Genomic DNA, 27413 nt, shown 5'->3' on the forward strand with positions numbered 1-27413 from the left:
TGAATTAAGACCCATTATCACCTCCGCCGGTTCACGCTCATGACTCCAGTGAGGGTTCTCCAGTCTAGAAGATCATATCGCTCCGTAACGGGCGGAGTGTTTAACATGGAGGAACAGTTAACAGCGGTTAACACCATTGCAATAATATAAATAGTAATAATAATTCCCTTCATATCTTCAGGAAACTCTTCCGACATTAATGTTTCTAGTTCATAAATCTGTCGTTGTAATGGGAATGAATGGAAACATGTTAACTACCATTTGTGTAGCAATTCTAGCTTCCTGTGGGATAACTTTAGGACTTAATATTTTTACTGAAAAAAATGAAAAGATCAAACCGAAACAGCAAAGGTATATTCATTATGTTCGTTCACAGGTCATACGCTCACAGGCTAAAACGTTTAAATGTTTACACTGATAGAAATAGTACTCCTATAGTTACCCAAGGTACATTTCCCATTTGCAAATATTGACTTAAGCAAGAGTAACCAGACGGCATTAAAAACCAAAGAGTTTATTAGGCTATGTACATTCAAATAACAATGACATGAAAAAATAAAGGCAGATACAATAATGGCAGAAATAACATGGTGACAAATAAACAAGTCACTTTTTGAAAAGACAAAAACGCACCTCAATATATTGGTATAGACATGGTGACCATGTAAAACAATTAAAAAAACAACCCACATGCAGTTGAAACCCTTAGAAGATCCCCGTAGACAAACATCTACCGGGACGAAGACAGGGTGGAAGAGAGTCAGGTCAGGTGGCCGGGAGTACTGATAAAGGTCACCATCTCAAAGGGACTGCCCCCCCAAGAGGTCAATGGCTCTACGAGATACCCTGCGTACCTTCACAACCCCCTTCTCTCATCCTGCCCTGACACCCCTCCACCTCTCTCTGATTCAGCACTAGGATTTAAGTTCATGCAAAGCTCCTCTCCTCCTCACACACACACACACACACACACACATGCATGCATTGCGATTACTCGTGATAATAGTCCTAAATAAAAAAAAGGAAATGTATGCAGGAAATCCGAAATAAAACGGTTTAAAGTCTTCGACTTCTTAAATGCTCCCTGGAGCACTAGCCGCGAGCGAAGTTCTGCGGTTTCAGAAAGAGTCTAGAGCCGTCTGGACGTTAGGTGTGGATGTTGGGGTTCAATGATTGATGTCCTGGTCCCTAGTCCTACAGGGTCCTTCTCGGGGACCCGGGCAGTCTACAGACCTCTAGGGGAGGCAAGGGGCAGACGCAGTGCGAGATCTACTGATGAAGAAAGAGTCCAGTTCATCACACGATGCATTTGGAGGATTGGAGGTCTAACCCTCAGCTGAGGTGAAATGTAGAGACCCGCAGAGAGGCGATAAAACAAGGAAATAAAAAAAATCTTACAGAAACAAGCTAATGTGCTTCTTTCCCTGGTAGTCTTTGGAAGCCCAAAGACCATCGTCACGGTAATGAGGATACATGAGGAAACGGGGTGTAGTGTGGTCCACTGGGCCGGCACACACACACACACTCTCGAACACACACACACACACACTCACACACACACACTCACACTCACGAGCACACACGCGCACACACTCTAGCACACACACACAAACAGAGACATGCGCACGCGTACACTTGTGCGTAACATGGCGCTAAACCAGCGTTCATCAGCACGCCAGGCTCTCATTGGCTGATCCCTCCCTAGGTGGGCGGGTTCTAGTCTGTGTGTTACTTAGTGCAACCTGTCCCGTCTCTCCTGAGCCAATCGGCTGGCTCCGGTTGGAAAGAGGAAACAGGGAGCGTCGGGTTTCCCTGGGACGATCGACAGGTCAGATCGTAGTGTTGTAGTGGAGTAATACTTGTAATACTAAGTGTAGTAAATATAGTCTATATAGAGGAGGAGGAGGAGGGGGAGGAGAGGGAGGAGGGGGAGGAGGAGGAGGTAGTGCAGATCAGTCTTTAGCTTCCGGTCTTGAATGGTGCGGACGTTGGGGTGTTGGGGGCGTGTGGAGGGGGTCGTTTCAGGACCGTAGTGTGTCTGTGGCTCCTCCTTGATGGCCCCCCCCCCCCCCCGCCCTTGGGGAGGGGGGGGGGGGTTAGACTGCAGTCCAGCTGACGGAGTTGTAGTGTACTGTTGACGGCGGGGTTGTGTAGTTCAGTTCTTATCCCTCCTCCCTCCTCCTCCTCCCGGCCCGTAGTGCACGACTTCCGTTCCGTCTTTCGTCGATCGTTTTTTCTCCGTTCCGTTTATTTTTTTCGTTCCGGGACACAAAAAACAACGAGATAAAAAAACACTGAAACAAAAGCAGACTTGGAGTATCGTCGATCAAGGGGGGGGGGGGGGGTCGGGGGTGGAGGAGGAGGAGGGAGGGTGGGGTGGTTGAATGGATGGGTGGGGTTGTGGGGGCTTTAGTACGGAGCGAAGCGGCTGTATCCTGCCCGGTATAAGCTGGCCTAGAACACACAGGAAACACAAGAGTCCGTTACAACCAAGAGCGCTCCCAAATAGTATCCATAGTTAGTGTGTGTGTGCGCGCGCGCGCGTGCGTGCGTGCGTGTGCGTGTGTGTGTGTGTGTGAGAGAGAGAGAGAGAGAGTGTGTGTGTGTGTGTGTATCCATGTGCACGTGTGTACTGCGTGTGAGTGTGTGAGTGAGTGATTGAGAGTTTGTGTGTGTGTGTGTGTCTGTTTGTGTCTGCATGTGCGTCTCACCATGGCTCCCACTCCGTACGCGGCGGCGGCGGCGGGGCCGAGTGCGTGGTAGGGGTCCGTCGTGTACACCCGGCCGTAACTAATCAACAAACACACAAACAACCGTTATCCACGCTGAACGAGCGGAGCGGCGGGGAGGCTGACGACGAGACGGACGGGACGCCTCCCGAGGGACGCTCACCTGTCACTGTAGGCCGCCGGCGTTGCCCCGGCAACCGCAGTCGGCTGAGCGTAGCGGTACGCGGCGGCGGCTGCTGCTGCGGCGGCCGGATAGCCTCCCTGGAGAGAGACACACACACACACACACACACACACACACACACACACACACACACACAGTCAGTTAAACTGGTTGACGCCAGCGCCGCAGAAGCTAATAGTGCGACTGTTAGTGCGGCAGAATACGATGTACAGATGAACGAAAACACACAAGTATCAGAATGAGAGGGTGGGAGAGGGGCAGCTCACTCTACAGAAGGTTAGGGAGCGAGACACACCGACACATACCCATGTCCTTACTCACACCCACACACACACCGACACACGTCCGTGTCGCTACGCACGCACCGACGCATCCATGCCATCAGTCCCACCAGCACACATCCATGACGTTACACTGACGCACATCAATGTGGTCACTGAGACCAGGACACACCCGCCTCGTTACCGGGGGTTGACCTCGGATCTATAGAAGTCTAATCGTCGTGTCGGGAGGAGAGGGCGTGTTTTAACAGCGGGACATGTCATTAGGACGACGTGGGAGCTTAATGATGGATGCCACAGCAATGCTTGATTTAATCGGTTTTCTTCATGTTGTAAAAATCCAAACGCAAACTGTGTCCACGGCAGCTGCTACGCCCTGCTGGGAATGATTCACTCCGTCGGCCCTGAAGAGCATTTCTCTCTCCGTTGTTCTAAATTGATCGGTGCCGCGTGAGCGGTGCATTCACGTGCATCTTAAAACCCGTCATCCGTCAAACACTTCTACCTTCTTTTTATCTACGCAGGTTTAGTCACGATCGCATGTGAGTACATTGCGTAATCAGACCGAACAGACTGAAAGACCTCCGTCTCATCGATTAGATTCGTATTATATTCATTATGGAACATATCAATTAATAGTACGGAAATGCGGACATGAACGGACGAGCACAATGTTGTCGTCATCTTGTGAAGCGGTAATTAGTTTGTAGAGGCGGTCGGCCTTTAAGCCCAGGCGCTTCGCCCCTCCACAGAGCCAATCGATTAGGAGCGAGATTTACAGAGAGACTGCACAGAGTCGTACCCGAGGGGTTAGACACAGAGACGCACACACCGTGTAGGAGTTAAGACACGTCTCCAAAACACACACACACACACACAGTTCAATGTCCCTGGGGCGCAGGTGTGTGTGCCATGCAGGACATCCTGAGTCTTGATGGGCTCTCAGGGCGGGGGATCTGCTAGCATGTGGATCTTAAACACACTCACCCCTATTACGTGTTTAGTCATTTAGCGGGAAGTCAAAGCTACTACATACACCGAAGACACGGGGAGAGGACCTCTGAGAGGCCTATGCGGGTCAAACCACACCAAACCAACTGGTTAGTGGAGGCGGACCTCGGTGAGCTGTTCTAGTGCTACGACCCGACCTCGAGCTGCTGTTAGTTGAACAACACCATGCACATCACACCGGGGAGGGGGCGGGCCGGTAGGGGGGGTTAGGGCGTCCTTGTAGGGTGAGGTCATGGGGGTTAGGGCGCGGGGTCGAGGTCGGGGGGAGAGGTCAGTGAGGGAGGGGGGTTCCCTACCTGAGCCTGGGGAGCTAAAGACAGACGCCTGAAACGCTAGTCTATAGAGAGAACACACACAGCCATTGTCATGCCTGCACAGAACACATCATCAGCCCACCCCCGTCTCTGAGACCACCAGCACCGTGTGCAGGTGGGGGGGGGGGGGGGGGGGCAGAGGATGAGAGGGAGAAGCGGAAAGGGGACTCACGTATAATTCAGCTGCGCCGTAGAAATTACCATCCTGATAGACCAGGCCACTGAGAGAGAGAGAGACAGACAGACAGACAGACAGACAGACAGACAGACAGACAGACAGACAGACAGACAGACAGACAGACAGACAGACAGACAGACAGACAGACAGACAGACAGACAGAGAGACAGAGAGAGACAAAGAGAGAGTTTAGTCCACTGCCAGGCTAGACAAGCCTTCTCCAGGGTCGGTAGATCCTATCCAGGGTAGCTCTTACAATTACAAGACACTTTTATCCAAAGCGATTTACAATACATTTGTCAAAAGAAAGAGAAACAATGAAGCCGTCTCTCAGACCGCAGTAAAGGGAGGCAAGCAGCGCAGAAAGACCAGGAATGAGAGCTATGTAATCTGCATAACATTTACATTTATATCGAGGGCATTTAGCGGAAGCCTTTATCAAAGCGACTTATAATAAGTACATCGGTCAGAAGAAAGAGAAAAAAACATATATCGCTGTCTAGGTGAATCCGTCCCCTGTATACAACAGAGACCCCTGGGGTAAGAGGCCACAGGATGCTAAGGTACGGGGTCTTACCCGGGGTAGGTGGGCATGGCGGGCTGGGGCATGGCGGCCCGCACGGCGCTGTAGACGGGGCGGGGCCGCCCCCTCAGCGCCCCCCGGAAGGCGGCGGCGGTGGAGGCCGCGACCGCCGCCGACGAGTACGACATGCCGGGAACTGGAGGAGCAGGGGTCGAAGGTCAGGAGAGAAGGGTGTAGGACACACACACACGGTGGGGGAGGTCGCGATTGGCTGCCTGGTGAGGTCAGCTGAGCGGTGAGGGTGAGCCTACCTGCGTAGATCTCCGGTCCGTACATCGCCCCCATCATAGGACTCAGCTTCCAACCCGCAGCAGCTGCAGCCGCTAGCACACAGACACACAGACAGAGAGACAGACACACAGACAGAGAGACAGACAGAGAGAGAGACAGAGAGACAGACACACAGACAGAGAGACAGACAGAGAGACAGACAGAGAGACAGACAGACACACAGACAGAGAGACAGACACACAGACAGAGATTCAGACACACAGACAGACACACAGACAGACACACAGACAGACACACACACACAGACACACAGACAGACACACAGACAGACACACAGACAGAGATTCAGACACACAGACAGACACACAGACAGACACACAGACAGACACACACACACACAGACACACAGACAGACACACAGACAGACACAGAGAGAACAAGAGCGTTAGCAGGACTGGCTATACTGCTATACAGGGTTGGTAAACCTGTTAACATTCAATTAAACTTTCAATTTGATGGTGTGCATTCTGCACACTACCTATTTAGGGTTAGCATGGTGCATGTCCAGTTAAGCTAGCTAGGGTTAGCATGGTGCATGTTCTGTTTAGCCAGCTAGGGTTAGCATGATGCATGTTCTGTTTAGCTAGCTAGGGTTAGCATGGTGCATGTTCTGTTTAGCTGGCTAGTGTTAGCATTGTGCATGTTCTGCTTAGTTTGCTAGGGTTAGCATGGTGTGTGTTCTGATAAGCCAGCTAGGGTTAGCATGGTTCAAGTTCTGTTTAGCTAGCTAGGGTTAGCATGCTTGCTACCTGCTAGGTTTAGCATTGTGCATGTTCTGTTTAGCTAGATAGGGTTAGCATGGTTCATGTTCTGTTGAGCTAGCTAGGGTTAGCATGGTTCATGTTCTGTTTAGCTGGCTAGTGTTAGCATTGTGCATGTTCTGCTTAGTTTGCTAGGGTTAGCATGGTGTGTGTTCTGATAAGCCAGCTAGGGTTAGCATGGTTCAAGTTCTGTTTAGCTAGCTAGGGTTAGCATGCTTGCTACCTGCTAGGTTTAGCATTGTGCATGTTCTGTTTAGCTAGATAGGGTTAGCATGGTTCATGTTCTGTTGAGCTAGCTAGGGTTAGCATGGTTCATGGTCTGTTGAGCTAGCTAGGGTTAGCATGGTTCGTGTTCTGTTGAGCTAGCTAGGGTTAGCATGGTTCATGTTCTGTTGACATAGCAAGGGTTAGCATGGTTCATGTTCTGTTGAGCTAGCTAGGGTTAGCATGGTTCGTGTTCTGTTGAGCTAGCTAGGGTTAGCATGGTTCGTGTTCTGTTGAGCTAGCTAGGGTTAGCATGGTTCGTGTTCTGTTGAGCTAGCTAGGGTTAGCATGGTTCATGTTCTGTTGACATAGCAAGGGTTAGCATGGTTCATGTTCTGTTGAGCTAGCTAGGGTTAGCATGGTTCGTGTTCTGTTGAGCTAGCTAGGGTTAGCATGGTTCGTGTTCTGTTGAGCTAGCTAGGGTTAGCATGGTTCGTGTTCTGTTGAGCTAGCTAGGGTTAGAATGGTGTGTGTTGTAATAATTAGCATGTTGTGTTGGGGGTAAGCATGGTGTGCGTTGTGTTTAGCTACCTAGGTTCAGCTGCTCACCATAAGGCAAGGTGCTGAGCGCCTCTCCGTTAGGGTACGGGGAGACGGTTTTCTTGTTGGTCATCACCCTGGCCGTGGCGTTGTTCACCTGCAGACAAACAGACGAGACGTCAACGCAGAAGACCCAACGCAGAGGTGGTAGACAACGCTGAGAGCACGGGCATGCACAGACACACCACAGGTCAAAGGTTGATTAGATGTACCAGGAGTCAGACATTTGGTGGTGGGTGCTAGGTGTGATTGTTTGTGTAGGTGTGACCTTTAGCGCGACAACAGGGTAGTGTGTGTGTGTGTGTGTGTGTGTGTGTGTGTGTGTGTGTGTGTGTGTGTGTGTGTGTGTGTGTGTGTGTGTGTGTGTGTGTGTGTGTGTGTGTGTGTGTGTGTGTGTGTGTGTGTGTGTGGAGGGGGGGGGGGGTGTTAGTTGGGAATTGGGCACCATTAGAAAAAAGCCAGCTGCCAGTAGAGAGAGAATCGGAGACAGAGACAGAGAGACAGAGAGAGAGAGAGAGAGAGAGAGACAAAGAGAGAGACCGAGAGAGAGAGAGAGAGATGTAGACAGGCATATAGGATAGGAGGTGGATTCTATCTTTGGTCATGCACGTGTACTGTTAGCATGTTATTAGACGTGTGGAGAGTGTGTGTGCGCGTGTTTGTGTATTAATCATTCCTCTGACAAGGGAACATGCAAATGAGGAAACCAGCATGGAGGGTCAATCTGAAAAGGATTAATAAGGTTCCAGGTGTAATAGTCCATGAATCAATCCGTTTGGACACCACTCGCCCTCCACCCTGACCACCACCTCAATGTGATCCAGAGTATCGAGGGTGTTCACCAACCAACGCGCCCAAACAACTCCCAAATTAAACCACAAATAAACCGAGCACACACGGAACCGGGAAGGAAAATAAATAAAACACACACACACAGCCAAATACTGATCACCAGGTGTGAGAGAACAAATGAACAAACAATATCAAATTAAAAAAATGACAGCCAATCAGCAAGCTTCTGGTGCAGTGCAGAGACCAATCAAAACGCAGCACTCCGATTTCAAACACAGAGGAGGGAAGGGGGAGGGGGGGGGGGAAAGGGGGGAGTGTGCAGGGGGGAGAGAGGGATGATAACAGAGTCAACCTTAAGAATATGTTACATGGTGTAGGGACATTAAGACTGAATGAAGAGTGAGGAGAGAGAGGGGGGGGGGGGGGGGGGGGGGAGAATCATCTCACACAAAGCAACACCGAAAAAAGTATTTTGTACAAAAGAACACACTATGTTAATAGACCACGGCATGTGACATCATTCCACACAAGAGATTAGATTGGGGGACCATTCCCCTGGAAACCAGACTGGATGTGAAGTGGGGGGGGGGTAGGAAGAGTGAAACAGGGAAAGAGAGGGGGAGGGAGGAAGAGGGAGGAAGAGGAGGAGTAGAGAGCCGTCCTCATTCCCAAAGAAGAACGAATGAAAACAAACGATAAAGACAGTGTCAGGCGATGAGCAGGGGTCAGACACGACTGGTACTAAGACGACTGGTACTACTGCAGCCGAACCAAACCGACGCAGGAAGACGTGTCCGCAGCAGACCCAGCCAGCACAGGGAGGTTAACCCGGGGGGGGGGGGGGGGGGGGGGGCAGGTCACTGATGCAGTCACACCACACCCATCGTTCTCCAAGGATACAAGCGGTATGCTTTGGATCCATCAACACGTAGGGCCACCGCATGCACAGCTATGTTCTGCCGTTAAAGAGTAGCGCTTCATTCGCGTGTTGCTCTTTCCGCAGTAGCAGAGTTCAAGTGCCTGTTGATGTTGCCGACTGCAGTTTTTTTTTTCCACAACACGCCCATGAATCAGTACTCTCTTCTTGTCGAGAGAAGCAAGCGCGATGTGCAGATTAGCGACTTGCGTAGAAAAGCTTTGCAGCAGCCTTATAAGGGCCGACTACCACTATGCTGTTTACTTATTCTACGCATACGCTAATGTGCACATGAAACAGGTTCAACTTGCTGAAGAAGTGGAGCAGGACATTAGGAACCATTCCCCTGTTGATATATGAACATGCCCCTCGCAGAAGGATAAGAGTGATTTCGACATCCTCGCAATGTTCCTAACTGATTAATTCATTACCGAAATTATTATTAATCAGAGAAAGCCCACAGATTGTCTCCAGAGGAGGGTTATTGTGCCTGATTCACCAAGCGGCCATCTTTGTTTCATCTTGATATTAGATGCTGGCAGGGTGGGGGGGGGGAACTGAATGCTGAATTCCGCAGTTAGTGGCCGCTAGGTGAGTGTGTGCAAGACGGTGATTGGCCAGTCCCAGTCAGGTGTTAGGAAGAGATGGGTGGGGGCTAGCAGAAGAGAGCGTACCTTATTGAAGGCTGAGGTCTGATAGGGCGGTTAGATTTCCTGTGTCTTCAGCTTCATACGACACAGACAGATTTCGGGGGATTTGAGCAGCGGTATAGTGTGTGTGTGTGTACGTGTGTGCGTGTGTGTGTGTGTGTGTTAGACTAAAGATTAGTATCAAATAAAATATAAATATCCAACAATGACGTCATAAGGTAGGGGCATGAATGGGTGCAATCATTATATTTTGTATTAATGATATTAATCACAATCAATATTTGAGGTGGGGGGGTGGAAGGGGGGGGGGGGGGCTTTTCAGTAACTGACGTTTGTTCACAACTTACCGTTACCGTAGGAACAGCGAGGGGTTACCGTGGAGACTGACAACAACACAAAGAAGTCATCAGGGAAACAAAAAATATATAATAAATGACGGAACCAAACCAACAAAATCAAAGTTGCAAACACTTCCACCAAAACCGTCTGAAGACCCCATTAGGGGGCCGCACAGAGGGATGCTAACTCTCACGGCTACGGCTAATGAGCAAAAGGCCTGAAGCAGCCGGGGCTAGGCAGATAAACAAGGGTTCTGAGCTATTTGGAGAGGTCTCCCCCCCCCCCCCTAAGTCCGCTGTGGTTATGGGGAGAGACGGAGCTGTTTCATGCCTACCTCATGTGGCTGCTGTGGACCACTTTAGAGGGAATAAGAAGCTACCCCCAACCGCGTCCTCCACACTTTACCGCCGAGTCGCGGCAGCCTAGCTCTCGCCCGCCGACAGCAGTGTACGCCATCCGATAAATAAATCCGGAAAGAAGCGGTGCGTTCCTAGGAGGTGCGGCTAAACCCTGAGGCTTCATAGGAGCAGCGCTCAAGGTTTCCCCAGTCCAAGCAAGCGTGTTTTTCAAGTGGAGTGGATCTGAAAGTCAGATTACGGAAGGAGAAGGAAGACACCGGGCTAAGATACAGACAAACGACACAATGGAATAGTGGTTCACTAGGACATACCAAACACGATGCGCATGTAGGGTGGAGGGGGTAAAGACAGACAGACAGTCCACAAATTAGTAGACAATGACAGCGGGGGGACAGTTGTTCCCGACGGACGCACAAATGTAGTAAGATAGCATCTTAAGGTGACGAAGCATGCAAGCTACTACACAAGACTGCCAGGTTCCCATGGACAGCAAGGCCCAGACCCCACCAGGAAGCGATGCTCTGAGAGACCGGGACGCAGAAGCAGGACCAGCCCGGCAGCTCAGCATGTCGTGTTGACTCATCATCTCACAAAAACCGACACACAATCGAGGTTGATAAGTGTCCCGTTTCGTGACAACAAAACGATTGCCGTCGTGATGTGCAGAGCCAAAGCCTGGATTCCTCCAGACTGGATTGCCGTTGAAGTGGTTCATGCGAGACCAGGTTACCTTCAGACACACCTTGCCACCTCGGCCCAAAGACCACAGACCTCCCATGCAGGGGGTGGTGAGGGCATCCAGAAGTGATCCTCGTTAGAGTCTACAGCAGCCCACCGCAAACCAGACGCATGCATGCCAGTTTGGAGACGTTTCCGCGTCGCGCCCCCGACGCCTGGGTTCCCCATCAGACCAAAACTCTGCGCCGTGGAGGAGTCTGGCCACCCCGTAAGCCATCAACCACACGCACACACACGCACACACAGACCGAATGAGTCCTGGCCGGGCTAAATGAGTTGGTACAGACTTACGACCGATTCCCCATCTTGCTTTAGTAGAGTGAATGTTATCCTCCCAAACCGGACTACATGTTAATGCAACCTTACCGGACTCCATGCTAATGCTACCTTATTTATTTATGGATTATTTGATAGGGACAGATATGGTGTACAGTCACAAACTGAGAACAGCCATCCAATGCAAGTAGCTTAGTGCTTATAGCGGATGCTAATTTGCAACACCCTTCCCTAGACTATATGGTAATGCTACTTGCTAACACTGTCTTACCGGACTACAAGCTAACACTACCTTACCGGACTACATGCTAACCCTAACAGACATGTTGGGGGTGGGTGGGGGGGGGGGGGCAGAAGCTCTGCCCTGGGGGGGACACATGCATGAGAGCAGTCCAGGGTGGAGGGGGATGCAGTAGTACACAGAGCAGGCCTCTCCATGTCTAGGCCTGCAGGAGCCTAGGGGCTGTTCAAACATTTGTGCAGATGAAATGAGAGTGTATATATAGATATAGACACAGCATATAGACACACAGGAGGAATTGGAGTGAATTGGAGTTGGGCCACTTACATGGATATATCGGAAGCGCACAGGAAACTGACTTCTTCAAAGCGCAGAGTTTTATTCCAGACAAAGAGAAATACATTTTCACTTAACAGGAACAACACATTTTCTATACATCATGATACAACGAGACACTTAAACCCTGGGAGGTGATTATGCACACCGATACAGTGATCTACAAACATGCAAACTACGAGGAAGAAGCCCTTTCAAACCCCCCTATTGGCTCGAGTTAAGAAAATAACAACAGCCAATGAATGCAACGTAAACACTGGCAGACTCTTTGTGAAGAAGTACAAGCTGAGCTTCTCGACTCCGTGTCGGAGAAGGGCTTTGAAACACAGTTCCAGAAGAGTTCATGCCGAAAACAACTGAAAAAAACCCAAGAAGACCCGTCACCAAAAGCCCGTCTTCACCAAGAACCAGTCAAAACAATGGACATGCAGGACCGAGTGTCCACCTGTGTTAGTCCCAGCATGTGGAAGCAGACTAGATACCGACCAGGCATGCAAACCCCGCTACACAGCATGCTGGTGGACGGAGACCACAGACATAAGCACTGGCGTGATTTCCACACTCTAGGACAGAATGTTAAATCAGAAGCCTCACCCATCAGAGTCGGCTCGTATTTCAGAGTTTATGAAAGTACCGGGAGACTTCCCCCCACCCCCCCCAGCTCCGCCTGAAACCGTAGTTCAACAAACTCTGAAATCGTTGGACCAATCCAAGCGAGAAGGAACAACAGCAACAACATGTCCGCTCAGACGCAGTCCCCTTCTCCCCCCCCCCTGGGAGAAGACCGGGGGTAAAAATAGACCCATCGTTCGGCCGATGTTAGCCCTTTTGTTCCATGCACTGCACACACACAGACACGCACGCACGCACGCAAGCGCCCATACACACACTCGCGCGCGCACACACACACACGCACCCCCATGCAGTGAACACGTGACTAGAACCTGACACCACATCTGGAGGGCAGCTTGCATGCAGCGGACCACACCGCGCCACCGGCCCGTGACTCAACGTCTCCAAAGCATGCAGGACAACAGCAGCAACACAACCAACGAGAGAGAGAGAGAGGGAAGGAGAGAGAGAGAGAGAGAGAGAGAGAGAGAGAGAGAGAGAGAGAGAGAGAGAGAGAGAGAGAGAGAGAGAGAGAGAGAGGGAAGGAAAGAGAGAGGAGGGGACTAGAGAGAGAGGGGGGAGAGCGGGAAGGAAAGAGAGAGAGAGGGGAGAGCGGGAAGGAGAGAGAGAGAGGGGAGGAGGGAGAGAGAGAGGGGAGAGCGGGAAGGAGAGAGAGAGGGCGAGAGAGAGAGGGGAGGAGGGAGGGAGGGGGAGAGAGAGAGAGAGAGAGAGAGAGAGAGAGAGAGAGAGAGAGAGAGAGAGAGAGAGAGAGAGAGAGAGAGAGAGAGAGAGAGAGAGAGAGAGAGAGAGAGAGAGAGAGAGAGAGAGAGAGAGAGAGAGAGAGAGGAGAGTGGGAAGGAAAGAGAGAGGAGGGGACTAGAGAGAGAGGGGGGAGAGAGCGAGGGAGAGGGGAGGAGGGAGAGAGGGAGAGAGAGGAGGAGGGGACTAGAGAGAGGGAGGGGCGAGTGGGAGGAGAGGGAGGAGAGAGACTGGTAAGAGGAGAGTGGGAGGATAGAGGAAGAAGAGAGGGGAGGAGACGAGAGGAGGGAGGGAGAGAGAGGGGGGAGAGGAGAGGGACTGCAGAGAGGAGAGTGGGAGGAGAAAGGAAGCGGGAGAGACAGGACAGTGAGAGGATAGAGAAGGCGAAATAGAGAGAGAAGGACAGAGAGGGGTGAGGAAAGGGGGGAGAGAGAGAGAGAGAGAGAGAGAGAGAGAGAGAGAGAGAGAGAGAGAGAGAGAGAGAGAGAGAGAGAGAGAGAGAGAGAGAGAGAGAGAGAGAGAGAGAGAGAGAGAGAGAGAGAGAGAGAGAGAGAGAGAGAGAGAGAGAGAGAGAGAGAGAGAGAGAGAAGATTGGGGGAGATAGGAGGGAGAGAGAGGATAAAGTGAGAGAAATGGAGACAGGAGGTAATGAAGAATAGTTTGATGCTAAGATGACACCGATGGGGGTGCCCCCCCTTCAGGTTGTTGGGGGGAGGGGGGGGCGGGGGGGGGGGGGGGGGGGGTGTGCAGGTTATACATCCAGCTTGCTGATTGGCTAGACAGAATCTACGAGTATTCATTCAGCTTGCTGATTGGCCAGAAGTGGGGGTGATGGATGCAGGTGGAGGTCATTCGGTCCCACTGCTACACCACAAAGTGTAGCCAACCAGCCCAGTCCGTCATGCAAGATGTTGACTCTCCCATGATGATGACCCGACCAGGACAGGCCATGCACGCAGCGTCCTCGCCACTCACAAATACTTAAAACGTCAAATTAAAACGAAATTGAAAGAAGCGCCATGCACTTGCTCTCCCCAACGCGTCCTGACGGCAAACACAGATAAAGAATGAAGGGAAACCAAAGTGGGACGCTCGAAGAGAAGAGCCATGCTAGTGCTGCAGTCGCCCCCCGGAGCTACGGGCCAGGAGCGGGTCCTCGGGTGCTTAGCGAGACCACAGGGGACACCCGTTCAAACGGAGGAACGTCGCCCAAATGGACGGCGGGACAGGAAAATGAGGGAAGAGAGGAAGACTGCATGCGTGCTGAGATTGAGCGCGACAAAAACGTATTCCAGAAGGCAACCCAGCATGCGTTATGCTCAAAAGCCCCTAAAGAAGAACGATAACCCAGCAGGACAGATCAAAGCACGTGAGTGATGGGAAGGGGGGGGGGAGATGGCTAGCACAATCAGCAGCCAGGCAATGCTTCTGATGCGTGGGTGGGAGGGAGAGGGCGGAGGGAGGGGGGAGACACAGAGACGAGAGACGAGAGACAGAGAAGAGAGAGGGTGAGAGAGATAGAGACAGAGAGAAGGAGAGAGGGGGGTATATTACCTCGACCTTGCGCCCCTCCACCAGTGTACCGTGGAGCCGCTCCCGGGCCTTCTCTGCGTCCGCGCCCGTCTCAAACGTCACAAAGCCGAAGCCCTACGGCACACAGAGCTGTTAGACGACGTGGGCCGAGGGAGGTCGCCCCCTGTGCCATCTAGCGTACCCCCTCGAGTGAATCTAGGACACGGCGGACCTAGGGAGGAATCAACCCCTGTGACCGTCTCGTGTACCTCTCTAGTGGAGCTCTGCACCCCTCGAGTGAACCCGGCATACATGGTGGACAGAGAGAGGGGTTCACCCCCTTTACCCCTCTACTGAGCCCATCATACATGGATGTAGTTAGAGTTTCATCTGGGAGATGGGTTAAGTTTAGTAATGGTTTATAGAGTACGGTTACAGCTAGGCAAGAGTTGGGTTGGAAAAGGTTAAGGATTCGCAGTCAAAACTTAATTAAAGTAAATAATCACAGACGAAAGCGAGGCAGTGTGTGGAGGAGGAGGATTGGGTTGAGTGGAGGTGGTCGAGGGCTATTCGGGAGATTAACGCCGGGGCGCTCACCTTGGATCCTCTCTCGTTGAAGATGATCTCCACGTCCAGGATCTTCCCGTATTGCTGAGCGTGAACAGGAGAAGGAAACCGTCACTGGGCGACACGACGAGGAACATATCCCAATGGAACAACGACAGAAACGACCAAATCCACATGTTTCGATGTTCCTCTGACATGCTAATGCACAAGCTCACTGACTTGGAGCCAGTAAACCTCTGAGTGAAGAAGGCTTTATAGGCAGTCTCATAATTCATCGTAATGAGTTCAGGGTGGTTGCAGGAGGGGGCGTTTCAATAACTGATAGTGGATTTGTTCATCATGGACTCTAATGGAGATAGATACCATTCCAGGCAGTTGTCAAATCATGCATACCTTAGTTGGACCAAATAAAGATATTGTTTAGGGAGTTGCTAAACCGTCAGTTGGAACAAAATGGATGCAACTTGATCGCAAACTGCGCCTGGGAACGCATCTAAACCACAAGATGGGGGTGAGTTGAACAAAACATCATGGCTGATTTTTATCAGGACATTAGACAATGACTTCATCTCCAAAAATGTAAGAGCTGTCCAGATGTAAAACCAGAGGTCTTTACAAACCAGACAAGCGTCTTTCATTGAACATCATTTTGTTCCTCAAAAAGCGCATAGGCCAATTAATCTTTATATAATTTAAAATGACGTTTCATATTATAACAAACAATTATCTTTATTATCTTCCATTATAAAGTAGTACGTCAATCATGGGGAATTTGGGAAGAAACTGGACAACTCGGGTCTATATTGAACTGTAGACAACATCTGTGATCAGTATGGGCCCCTAGAGCTGACCGAAGGGTCCCCAAGGAGACCCCTGGAGTGAGGAGAAGGAACCCTGCTCACCCCAAACATCTGCCGCAGGTCGGGGTCCCGGAAGCGGAAGGGGATGTTGGAGACGTGCAGCCGTTTGGGGGTCCCCTTGGGCTCGGAGTCCCCGTCGGACACCGCCACCAGGGCCAGCGCCCCGGCTCCCACGTCCTCGCACGGGGCCCCCGGCAGCTCCAGCTGGGACGCCTCTTCTGGCTTCACCTGGTAGGGGGGGGATGGGTGAGGGTTTATGGCGTCAGGGTGCAGCCAGGGTGAGGCGTCTCGCTCAGGGAGACACCACGACACCACTCAGCTAGGAGGTTCCGGGGGGATCGAGCTAGCGACCTTCCGGTTCCCAGTCAACCCGCTGACCCCGCTCCTGAGCCACATGGCGGTTGCATACGTCGTGATTGGTGCGGTGCTCACGTTGTTGTTGATGCAGAGGGTTCCGGCGGCGATGGGTGCGCCACCCGGGACCGCGCCTCCCGCTTCGGCCGGTCCCCCGGCGACGAACATCGCCCCGGAGCCGAACTCGGGCCCCGCCACGCCGTTCTGCGGGGGGGCCGGAGGGGGGAACGCCAAAAAGGGTGCAGCGGCGACCAAGCTATCCGCCGCCGCGGAGTCCTGAAGGAGAGAGGGGGGGGGGGGGGGAGGGAGGGAGGGAGAAGGGTTTAGAATCGATAGTTAAAGAACACGTTTGGTTTGCGTCATCGATTGTGAGCCAGAAGAATCCAATATACAAGTAAAACCAACAAGTTTTCACCGCCTAGCGCCGCACCCAACCGTTCCACCCCCTCTATGCCTTCATCGCTCAATCAAACCCCCCCCTAATCCCTCTCCCTCCATCTCTACTGGCAGCCGTGCGTTTTCACTCCACCAACCATTAAATATTTACAGCAAACACTTTAATAATTCAGCCTGAAAAATCTGATACACATATGAGCAGGAAGATGTTTGGGGAGAATGACTTGAGCGAGAGTGAGATATAAGGCACGAGAGGGACTCCAGAGAGGCAATATGACAGATAGGAGGATGACGGAGACCGGGGAAGAACGCGGTAAAGAGAGAAGCAACAGCCGATTGTTCGTAATATGCAGTGTCTGGTACAACCAGTACATTTACATTTTACAGTTAGTCATCTCGCAAACGATATCCAGAGCCCCTCACGAATGAAATGTATCTACGAATACAAAGCCTAGCAGTGCTGCAATGCCATGAGGAAAACTGAAGAGCATCAGCGGTAGCATGCAGGGAGAAGCCTGTTATTGTGCAACACAAGGCATGAACCCTGTCAACCTTTCCATTTTGCTCCGTGAATAAGAAATGCCTTCGCCGTGCCAATAATAGTGAAGCCCTTAAATGTAATTGATCGTGAGAGACCTTTAAGCCAGGTAGAGAGAGAGAGAGAGAGAGGTAGAGTGCGAGAGGGAGACGGTGATTATGAATGAAGTAAGGAATGCCTGCCTGGAGGCTTGCTGCTGTTATAGAGGGCTGGGCCGGCTCGCATGGACCTGTAGGCCAGCGACATGAAGCAGCATGCAATCACACATAGCAGGGGTTTTCCCGCCTCCCTCCCTCCCTCCCTCACTCCCTCCCTCACCCACAAACCGGGTGTGTGTCCTACTCAGGGCTCTATGCTGATGGCTACCATAAGACCACTGCAATCCAAAATGCCTAATTACAGTTCTCCATGTGAGTAGATGTGAAGATTAAAGTGTGTGAAAAGTGGGCGGAGGGTGAAAGAAGAAGAGAAGGGGGGGGAGAGAGGAGGGTGGAACGAGAAGACGGGGGAGATAGGAAGTGGAGAAGGAGGGGTGATAGAGAGAGTGGGGGGGTGGGGGTTGATGTTGGAGAGGGAGAAAGAATCAAGATGAATAGAAGCGGTGAGGAGCAGAGGGAAATTATAGGACACAATAACCCTAGCAGTTTAAGGGAAGCCCTGGCTGTAATATCACTAACTGTCCTCCAATGTTACCCTCGCCTCGCTGCGCTCAACTTAGTACACCTAGGATGAGGATTACATCTCATCACATTATATTATTGTTAGTTATTATGAATATTTTTATGTTAGGTTTGTTATGGTTTATTTCCGCAGGAGAGGAAGTGACCTCTTTACCGGATATGAGGCCGGAAGAGATATGGCTGTGCGATATGGACAAAATGCTTTATCGCAACATTGGTCATTTCATATCTTGATAATGTTATGTAAAGATACGCGATACCCGATATAGTACGTATTCGGTTGGTTCAATGAAAGAAATGTCTTCCCAGAATAACTGCAGGCCTCATGACTGCTCTTGGATAACCCTGTCAACCAAATACAAATGAAAGGCACTTTCTTTTTTCGCCTTTTATTGAGAAGAGACAAGCACAGCTGTCACGCATGAGACAAATTAAGAAAAAGTGGATATCAAACATATAAAAAACGTTACAAATATTTAAGCAAACCGCACTCTGCATCAAGTTTCAGAAATATCCAAAAGTGAAGCCAATAAACAAAATATCTACCGATAGCCATTTTTCTCTTGACCGTTATATACCTCGTCGAATCGGACAGTCCTCTAAGGAGGGTGTTTGCCCAGTGACGGTGACGATGGTGGCAGGAGGATGCTAACACCCCAGAAGATTTCTTACTGGCGGCCCAGGAGGGCAAAGCAACACCAGACCCCACAGCAGATCAACCGATAACCTCTACCACGGTCGCTTCCTGTCGTCCTGCTCCTTATCCCGACTGTCCCTCCCACGTTCCTCCTGTCCGACACCTCCCTCCCCCGTCCACCACCACCTCCCCCTCTCTCTCTCTCTCTCTCTCTCTCTCTCTCTCTCCGCCTCCGACTCTCCCCCACCTCTCTCTCGCTCCACCTCCCTCTCTCCACCCTCTCCCTCTCCCCCACCCTCCCTCTGTCTCCCCCACCTCCCTCTCCCTACCCACCTCCCTCTCTCTCCCCCACCTCCCTCTCTCTCCCCCACCCCCACTTCCCTCCCGTCTGTCTGCAGCATGAAGGTTTACTGCTGCTGCATTGCAGTGGCAGCCTGCCACACACCAATTTATACGTTTCTGTTATTTCAAGGTTTTCCAGGAGACATGGAAACCATTGACCTGCACGTTTTTCAAGAGTTGGAGAGTGAGCGAGGGACTGGGTGAGTGAGAGAAGGCAGGGCTTCATCTGAGTATTCTCCCTGCATGCATTGCCGAGAGGCAGCCACAGTGCTGAGGGCAGCGCACGTGTAGCACTAGTATGTGTGCACGTGTCTGTACCCCGCTCATTTATGTGGTCTGAACAGCCACCGCTATTTAGGTCTCACATACACACACTGAAGGTGAACTACTTCGTCCCACGTGGTAAACATGGTGGTGTTGACATGGGCCCACCTCCCCCCCGTTTGTGCGTGTGCGTGTGTGTGTGTGTGTGTGTGTGTGTGGCAACGCCCTCCTGTGGTTCAGCCCTGCTGTGGTAGAGAGCGGGACTTCACACACACACACACACACACACAAACACACACACACAAGCACACAACCAGATTTACTACACTCCATGCTGGCGACATGTTTAGCATGCCTAGTGCTAGCTCCAACTGTGTACACGCAAGTTAGCCTGCACTGGTACATTCTCCATTCTACACACTGAAGGGTCTCTGGACTTAACTTTACTTTGAAAGCCACCTCTGCAAAGGGTCAAGGATTTTTTTTAAGCTCTTACCTGATTCTGAGCAGGGTAACCATGGAGACCAGGGTTCAAAGGCTCGTTGTTCTGCGAGAGAGAGACAAAACAGAGACAGGGGTCAGGTCACGACAGATAATAACAACAAACATCGTAAAGTCTGCACTATGCTTCAGGAATTTTGCGGGTTTGTTAAGACTAGAGGTTAATTGGAGAAATTGTCCATGGTAGGAAGATAATTAGCCGTGATTAATGTTCAGCTACCTCCCTTCTCACCGAGTGGATGTGTTTCGCAACTGGGCAGATGTCCATCTGTTGACATTTAAAATCTTTCAAAAGACTACTACTAGCAAAAACTAGCCACTCCCCGCTGTATTTTTGTTTTCAACAACCCAGGAACGCACAAGCTAACTGCCTTGGCTAGGTAGCTTCCTCGATATTGCCCCCAAACAAACATATCCGCAGGGTTTTGATTTTGTGTTTACCTGCAGCTGCGCACGGTCACGGACTTAGGCCGAGGCCCTCAATCAGATAAGCCCCAAAGATAGTGGCTCTCCTGGTAGAGTGCGTATCATTAAGGATCATCATGCTCAGCATAGCACAGCATGGTTTTTTTTTAACACACGATTTGAACGCAGCATCGGGATTCTGTTTACATATCACTGCGTCGCTCACGACTTCAAGAAGAGAGACCGATTTGCTAGCGGTTAGAATTGTTCTATGTTAAATGTGGTGGTGCATTTGGGATTTGACTGGATTTCGTATTGTTTCAACTCACCGGTTTGCAATGAACCGGCACACTGGGGAGAAGGTGAAATTAGTGTGCAGTTGACACAGTCTTGTACTTCGTGCATTCTTACAACCGGGAACTGAGCCTCTAATATTGATTCAGAAGTGAATGTTTAGGCTGCGTTCCAATCAGTTAAAAAAAAATTCCTACGCACCCCCCTCGTTACTTATTGAATGGTGCTCTGCACTAATAAATAGTGAATTATCACGCCCTCTATAACGCAGCCTCTGCCTTTCCACAGAACTTTTGCGTCGGCCCTCCGATTGAAGTATGTGAGATTGAGCTGTTGGATGTGAGCAGGCCCGGTGGTGTGAAAACAAAGAATCGAACCCTGTTGATTTGTTTGATTGATTGTGTGCAGTTCTTAGGCGCTTACTTGTGTTGGACAAACCAAGGTTCAGCAATGGGAGTTGCTGAACACTCTTGGAATATAATGGCTGTCAAAGGCTAGCCGACTTCCCAGTTTCAACCACAATGTCCACAATTATCTCGGGGTCCGAACCAACTGGCCGAATCCTATAAAACAATATCTAAATCGGCGTATCCGTTCAGACAAAATAGCAGGTTTTGCGGCCGGCAGTTGGCACTGATCGCGTCGCTGCTATTCAGCGGAATTAGGCCGACTTTTCACAAACACACCCATTAAACTCTGCAGGGTTAGGGTCCCTTAAGAAGTACTAAAGTTAAGGTAGTTAAATAAAGTACTTTGGGTGGTACTTGTCCCAACTTGTGTTGGGAGTACTAGGGCCATTTTCACCCCCGTCTCTGGGTCAAGCATTGGACCTGTAAGCCACACAAAAGGAATCACGCACACATGGACGCAAACACACACACAAACACACACACACAGACCTACACCCTGGAAACCAGTGTTGTGGTTAATTGCTTGGTAATTTAGTTTAATTTGATTATATCTGTCTCTCTGCGTGCCCCCTCCCTCCCACACACGCGCGTCCCTCCAGAAGGCCATTGTCTGCCAGGGAGAGAGATAGAGGAGGAGGTGGAGTAGAGCGTGGAGCGAGAGAGAGCAATGGCATCAGCCCGACACACACACCAGATAAAATGGGGAACCCCAGGAGAATGTGATACTCTTCTCCGTCACAACCACATACTCCTGGGATGGGAGGAGGGAGCTCATCAAAAATAAGAGAAAAACTGAATGCAAGCAGAAGAATAGACGTATGAACACTGGAACTACCTTTCACTGTGTGTGTGTGTGTGTGTGTGTGTGTGTGTGTGTGTGTGTGTGTGTGTGTGTGTGTGTGTGTGTGTGTGTGTGTGTGTGTGTGTGTGTGTGCGTGTGTGTGCGTGTGTGAGAAAACAGCCCTCTCTTTGTCTCCGTCCACTTCCTGTCTCATCTGGAACCAATCTCCCCTCGTGCCTTGTTCCCAGAGGGGCCGCTCTGCTCCACACTCATATGGAACATATTTATATGTAGTGTACACTGTATGGACGCTGTAAACCACTCTGGGCTGTGCCTTATTGGGAGTGAATGTACGACGGAGGGGGGGGGGGATGGTGCCGAAGGGCAGGGCTAGCTGTGAGGGAGGGCTAGCTGTGAGGAAGAGCTAGGGCAGGGCTAGCTGTGAGGAAGAGCTAGGGCAGGGCTAGCTGTGAGGGAGGGCTAGCTGTGAGGAAGAGCTAGGGCAGGGCTAGCTGTGAGGGAGGGCTAGCTGTGAGGAAGAGCTAGGGCAGGGCTAGCTCTGAGGGAGGGCTAGCTGTGAGGAAGAGCTAGGGCAGGGCTAGCTCTGAGGGAGGGCTAGCTGTGAGGAAGAGCTAGGGCAGGGCTAGCTGTGAGGGAAAGCTAGGGCAGGGCTAGCTCTGAGGGAGGGCTAGCTGTGAGGAAGATCTAGGGCAGGGCTAGCTGTGAGGGAGAGCTAGGGCAAGGCTAGCTGTGAGGGAGAGCTAGGGCAGGGCTAGGGCAGGGCTAGCTGTGAGGAAGAGCTAGGGCAGGGCTAGGGCAAGGCTAGCTGTAAGGGAGAGCTAGGGCAGGGCTAGCTGTAAGGGAGGGCTAGTTGTAGGGTTAACCCCATGGTTAGCCCGTGGGACTCCTCCTCCGGCTCCACCACAGCTGCAGAGACCAGAGGGGGAATCTTAAACCCAAATTACACCACAGAGCACAGAAATGACAGACCCAAGTGGGGGAGGGGGAGGAAAGAAAGATAACAGGAAAGAAAGAACGCTAACAAGAAGAAAGAAAGATAAGGAAGAGAGAACGAAGGGACGAAAAGAATAGAATAAGAAAATGTTATTCGATTCAAGAAAAAGGAGAGAAAGAAAAAACAAGGGTGAGAGAGCAAGAGGCAGAGAGAGAGGAATTTAGCAACATCTGGAATCACTCTGTCTGGGCGAGCAAAAAGGGGGGTTGGAGAGGAGAGCAAATGGAGGAAAAAGAACAGAGCGAATATAAGCAGAGAGAGAGAGACAGAGCGAGAGGGGGACGAGAGAGGGAGAGAAGCAGAGAGAGGGAGAGAGAGAGAAAGACAGACACAGAGAAAGAGAGACAGAGAGCGAGAGAAGGAGACGAGAGAAGATGGAGGCAATGAGTCAGACTTTAAGAATTTCATGTGATTATTTTCTTAAGGGGTCTGAAGCAGAGAGCTGAACCTGATCCCTCTCTCTGCAGCCGTCCTGCTGACACGCACAACTTTGAATTCTCTCTCTTTATCCACTGCACTTAGATCATTTCTATCCATTAAAACCTTCCTCTCCCCTTCTGTCTTTGATCTCTCCCCCGTCTCTCTCTCTCTCTTTCTTTAACCCTATATCTCTCCCCCTTTCTCTTGCTTTAACCCTTTCTCTCTCCCCTCCCCCCTCTCTCTCTCTGGGGTAAGAGACATGAGGTCAACAGATGGCGAGAGGGGCGGAGGGAGAGCTGAAGACAGGATCAATTGACATTAGCTTGTGTGTGTGTGTTTGTGTGATGGAGTACATGCGACAGTTTGGGGGCAACTGTGGGGGAGGGGCTAAGCAAATTAATCAAGGGGGGTTGGATGACATCATCAAGCAGGGGGACAGAGTGAACGAGAGAGAGAGAGCGAGAGAGAGAGAGAGAGAGAGAGAGAGAGAGAGAGAGAGAGAGAGAGAGAGAGAGAGAGAGAGAGAGAGAGAGAGAGAGAGAGAGAGAACAGCTGGGAGAGAGAAAGTATTGGAGAGGTTGGGTAACAGCAGCAGGCAAAGAGGAACAGAGTGGTCGAGAGAGGTTTGGTAACAGCAGCAGTGTGTGGAGCTAATCACAGTGAGTTCAAAGGTCAAGGTCACTACGCAGCTCTGGAAAGAAATCATTGAACAGCACTAATCAGTGTACAAACTATTTCATCTGCACACAAACACACACACAATCGGGTTTGTAATGTGTTATAATCTATACACACACATCATAGAATGTACACATATTCTTTGTCTTTTTATTTATCGCACAAACTTTAATCTACACACAGACACACCATATTCTCTACCAACACAAACAAACCTTGTAATCTATACACACACGCCCACAATATAATCTATACACACACCCAATATAAAATCTATAACACACCATATAGGTCTAATCAATAAATATACAAACTCAATTCCACACACAGAAACAATATATAATCGTTATCCATTCCTCAATCTGTATAATCTATCCATGCACTATACACACAAATATAATTACTATTAACAACAAGCTAATTACTGACTTCACCACTACATCCATTAATTCATGTGTTAATATATTATAATAATGAAGTGTTATAAACGTTAAATACTATTTTGAGTCCTTAGATTGCCTATGTAGAGTGGAATGACTATAAATCGACCATCCTCTAGCATCACTTTACTGTAAACAACAAAAATGTTTTACTACCTTCACCCTAACCCCGACCAACAGGGCTGGACCATCAGCAGAACACATCTACTGACGACGCCTGGTTTATTGACCCACAGCACCTGTTTCAGTCTGCCACAAACTGTGAAACACACTTCTGTGTCTTACAGTCACCGTAGTTGACTCTCACCGCCGGTCGGACTAGTTGAGGAGAATCCACTATGTGTACAGTATCTTATAAAGATCCACTGATGTCCCTGAATCACTACATTCTGGGACGTTTGGAGGAGCACTCCCAAACCATATAAACGGCTGCTCTGGCGCAGAGAGAGACCCATGGCAGAGCCACGGTGGCTTCTCAACGCAGACTGGTAGTGGAAGTAAACACTCACGATTCTGCAGGACGCTGACCAGCCTGCTACACCCTCTCAGGCCCGTTAAAGCGATCAGCCTAATGCCCTCCACTAAATGATCTGGGATCTGCTTAACACAACACAAAGCCTCTTTACTGCCACTGATATGGGGGGCGGGGGGCAGGGATATACTAGAGAGCGAGAGAGGGATGGGGGAGAGGGAGGGGTGGTGATGTCTGGAAACATGTGAACTGGGAGTCAATTAGCCCCCAGATACATAGCCGGGGGGTGAGAGAGAGTGTGTGTGTGTGTGTGTGTGTGTGTGTGTGTGTGTGTGTGTGTGTGTGTGTGTGTGTGTGTGTGTGTGGAGGGGGGGATATGAAGACGAGGGTTGTGCAGCCCAACAAAAGAAGATCGAGAGGAGTCCGTCATATTCTACAGACAGGGATGCTGTCGCGGTGAGACCTGCCTGCGTGTGTCGATGGGGGCCTCCCTCAGACTATTCTTTGTCTTCCCCGTAACCCCCCCCCCCCCCCCTCACCCAAACACCTAGCCACACAAGGGGGGAGGGGGTCCCCCTTATGTCCGATGTAACACCTTGAGTCATTATCATTACTAGAAACGCTCATCTCTTCTACGTGCATATCAAAATAAGCCTCCACTGTTTTACAGAACCGTTCCGAGCAGCCGGTCTGTCTGCGGAGCGTCTGTCATAAAGCAGCCTGGATCAGGTTACCTTTGTCTGCCACGGCCCCACTACTCACCATGCCCTGGCTCACAGCCATGGCACTAACCAATTGCCCCAATTTAGCTTATGATTTTTGATAAATCATGTGCTGCACAGATGTGCTGTGTTTATTGAAAGACAGTAACAGTAGTAGCTACAGACATACAGTAACTCCATTTCACTTGAAATAAATCAACCCGGTTGTGTTGTATTTTAACGGTACACTTCGGGCTACGAACCCCGAATCGGTAACAAAGACACCCCGTGTGTGTGTGTCCATGCTCGCCCCTTACCTGGCCAACGTCAGCGACCCCGGTCCCGTCTATCCGCGGTCGTTTGCAGTCCGCCGCGGCGAGGTCCACCAGAACTGCGGTTGGCTGGGCGTCGGGTTCGGGGTCTCCTCTCTTCATCCCCCGCACTGTCGCCGGCCCCCCAGGCGCGATCGCATGCGGCCCGGTTGTGGTGTCAATGTCCCTTTCCAGGTCCATTATCCCCCGGGTAGCGGGCAGTATGATAGATGCAACGTCGGTCGACATTAACATCGGAGGGGCAGACAGTCTCTCCACCAGAAAGTCTTGTTTTTTATCCGTTCGGACTGGAAGGTATCCCGGCTCGACAGCAACAATAGAGCCCGGTGTTCCTATGATGTGGTGCGGGTGTTGAAGATGCTCATTAAGCTCTAAATTACTTAGATATGAGTGTGCGCCCTATAGTATGACATCTTGGCTGGGTCGGACGTCTAAGCAGGACCCAGTAACTCGGTGGACATTTTCCTGTGTTTTTTCCTTTTTTTCTAACGGAGGTATATCTCAGCGAAAAACACAAACCCCCCAAATCTTGGGATGGCTGAAAAGCTAATTAGCCAGCTCACGTTAGCTAGCCTGCTAGCAACACATTCCGCTAGCTCCTCACATAAATGTGTCTTGCTTGAAAAAACACTGGAGCCAATACAAAACAATGTGGATTGCTTTTTTACTAATTACCTTCTAGTTCGTTAGCGCCAACAAACAGAACCTCGCCTCGTTTCCACGTTTAGGAAGTCAATGTAAAAATATCCCAGGTTTTCCTTACCACCTTTCCCTTGCTCCGAGTGTCTCGTCTCCCTGTCCTCTGCTGCTCGGGTCTGTCTTGAGAGTACGGATCTCTGGCTGCAGCAGTAGGGTCCGGCTGCGGCCTGCAGCACCTCAAGCCACGCCCACCTCACGCCGCGCCCCCTTTGGCTCAGGCCGCGCCCCCTTTGGCCCCACCACATCCGTGGGCTTATCCATTATCGCTCATTGCGACCAACTAACAACATATTTTTCCGGCCCACCTTTTAATGTTTTTGAATATTCATTTTATGTGTGCTGTTAAGTTAAAAAGTATGTATTCATCTTGTATTTCTGCCATAAGAGCATCTCTTTTGTAAATGATCCTTTAGTGATTTCTCGTAATATTTAACGCTCATCATTGCCAGTGACATCACAATTTAACTGTAGATGCAACCCTATTTTCTGACATGTTAAATTAACTGTTTAACTGTTTAATGAACTTGTGAGTGAGTGGTTGTTGAGCCTGACAAAAGTTTTGGATGCGAAGCCTGGTTACGTTTCAGCGTCTGACAATTCTCATTTAACTACAGACTATCTTATGTCCTTGAGCAAGACAATAGCCTTTTTTACACAGAGACCCTTGTCGTAAAGAAATCAGGCTGGTTCTTCTTTATTACACAGAACTCCAGCGTTAATCTGCTTGCGTGTGCTGCTACAGCATGTCGGCCTTCAGTTAACCAGAGGCGTGACGTGTAACACAACAGTGTCATCTTTCTAGTGTGGCATATATGACCTTTTTTCAGTGTTTGAGCTCGAGGCAAAACGAAGCAACAAATGGTGATGAATACAAATAGTAGGCTACACCGAACCATTCAAACGACGTGCTCCCGATGTGCGTTGGGTAACAGATACAAAGTATTGTCTCAAGTAGGTGTGG

At 50.4% G+C, this 27413-nt stretch overlaps 1 protein-coding gene across 3 annotated transcripts; it reads right to left on the bottom strand.

Moving 5' to 3' along the window:
• Positions 1 to 498: 498 nt before the first annotated feature.
• On the bottom strand, positions 499 to 26650 carry LOC115558726 (RNA binding protein fox-1 homolog 2). Of its 3 annotated transcripts, none has more exons than XM_030377141.1 (14): positions 26517 to 26650; positions 25739 to 26085; positions 19801 to 19851; positions 16526 to 16723; positions 16136 to 16321; positions 15264 to 15317; positions 14709 to 14801; positions 7128 to 7233; positions 5532 to 5603; positions 5275 to 5416; positions 4692 to 4740; positions 2893 to 2990; positions 2712 to 2790; positions 499 to 2454 (listed from the first exon to the last, which is right to left on the bottom strand). In XM_030377141.1, the coding sequence occupies exons 2-14, from the start codon at positions 25985 to 25987 to the stop codon at positions 2410 to 2412; spliced, it is 1422 nt and encodes a 473-aa protein (XP_030233001.1). In that variant the 5' UTR covers positions 25988 to 26085; positions 26517 to 26650; the 3' UTR covers positions 499 to 2409. The 3 variants fall into 3 exon arrangements, with proteins under 3 accessions (XP_030233001.1, XP_030232993.1, XP_030233009.1); XM_030377133.1 differs by having other exon boundaries at positions 26429 to 26603; XM_030377149.1 differs by having other exon boundaries at positions 7146 to 7233; positions 25739 to 26604.
• Between the last annotated feature and the right edge of the window lie 763 nt (positions 26651 to 27413).

Source organism: Gadus morhua, chromosome 2 (assembly GCF_902167405.1).
Source record: "Gadus morhua chromosome 2, gadMor3.0, whole genome shotgun sequence".
NCBI classification, from domain to species: domain Eukaryota; kingdom Metazoa; phylum Chordata; class Actinopteri; order Gadiformes; family Gadidae; genus Gadus; species Gadus morhua.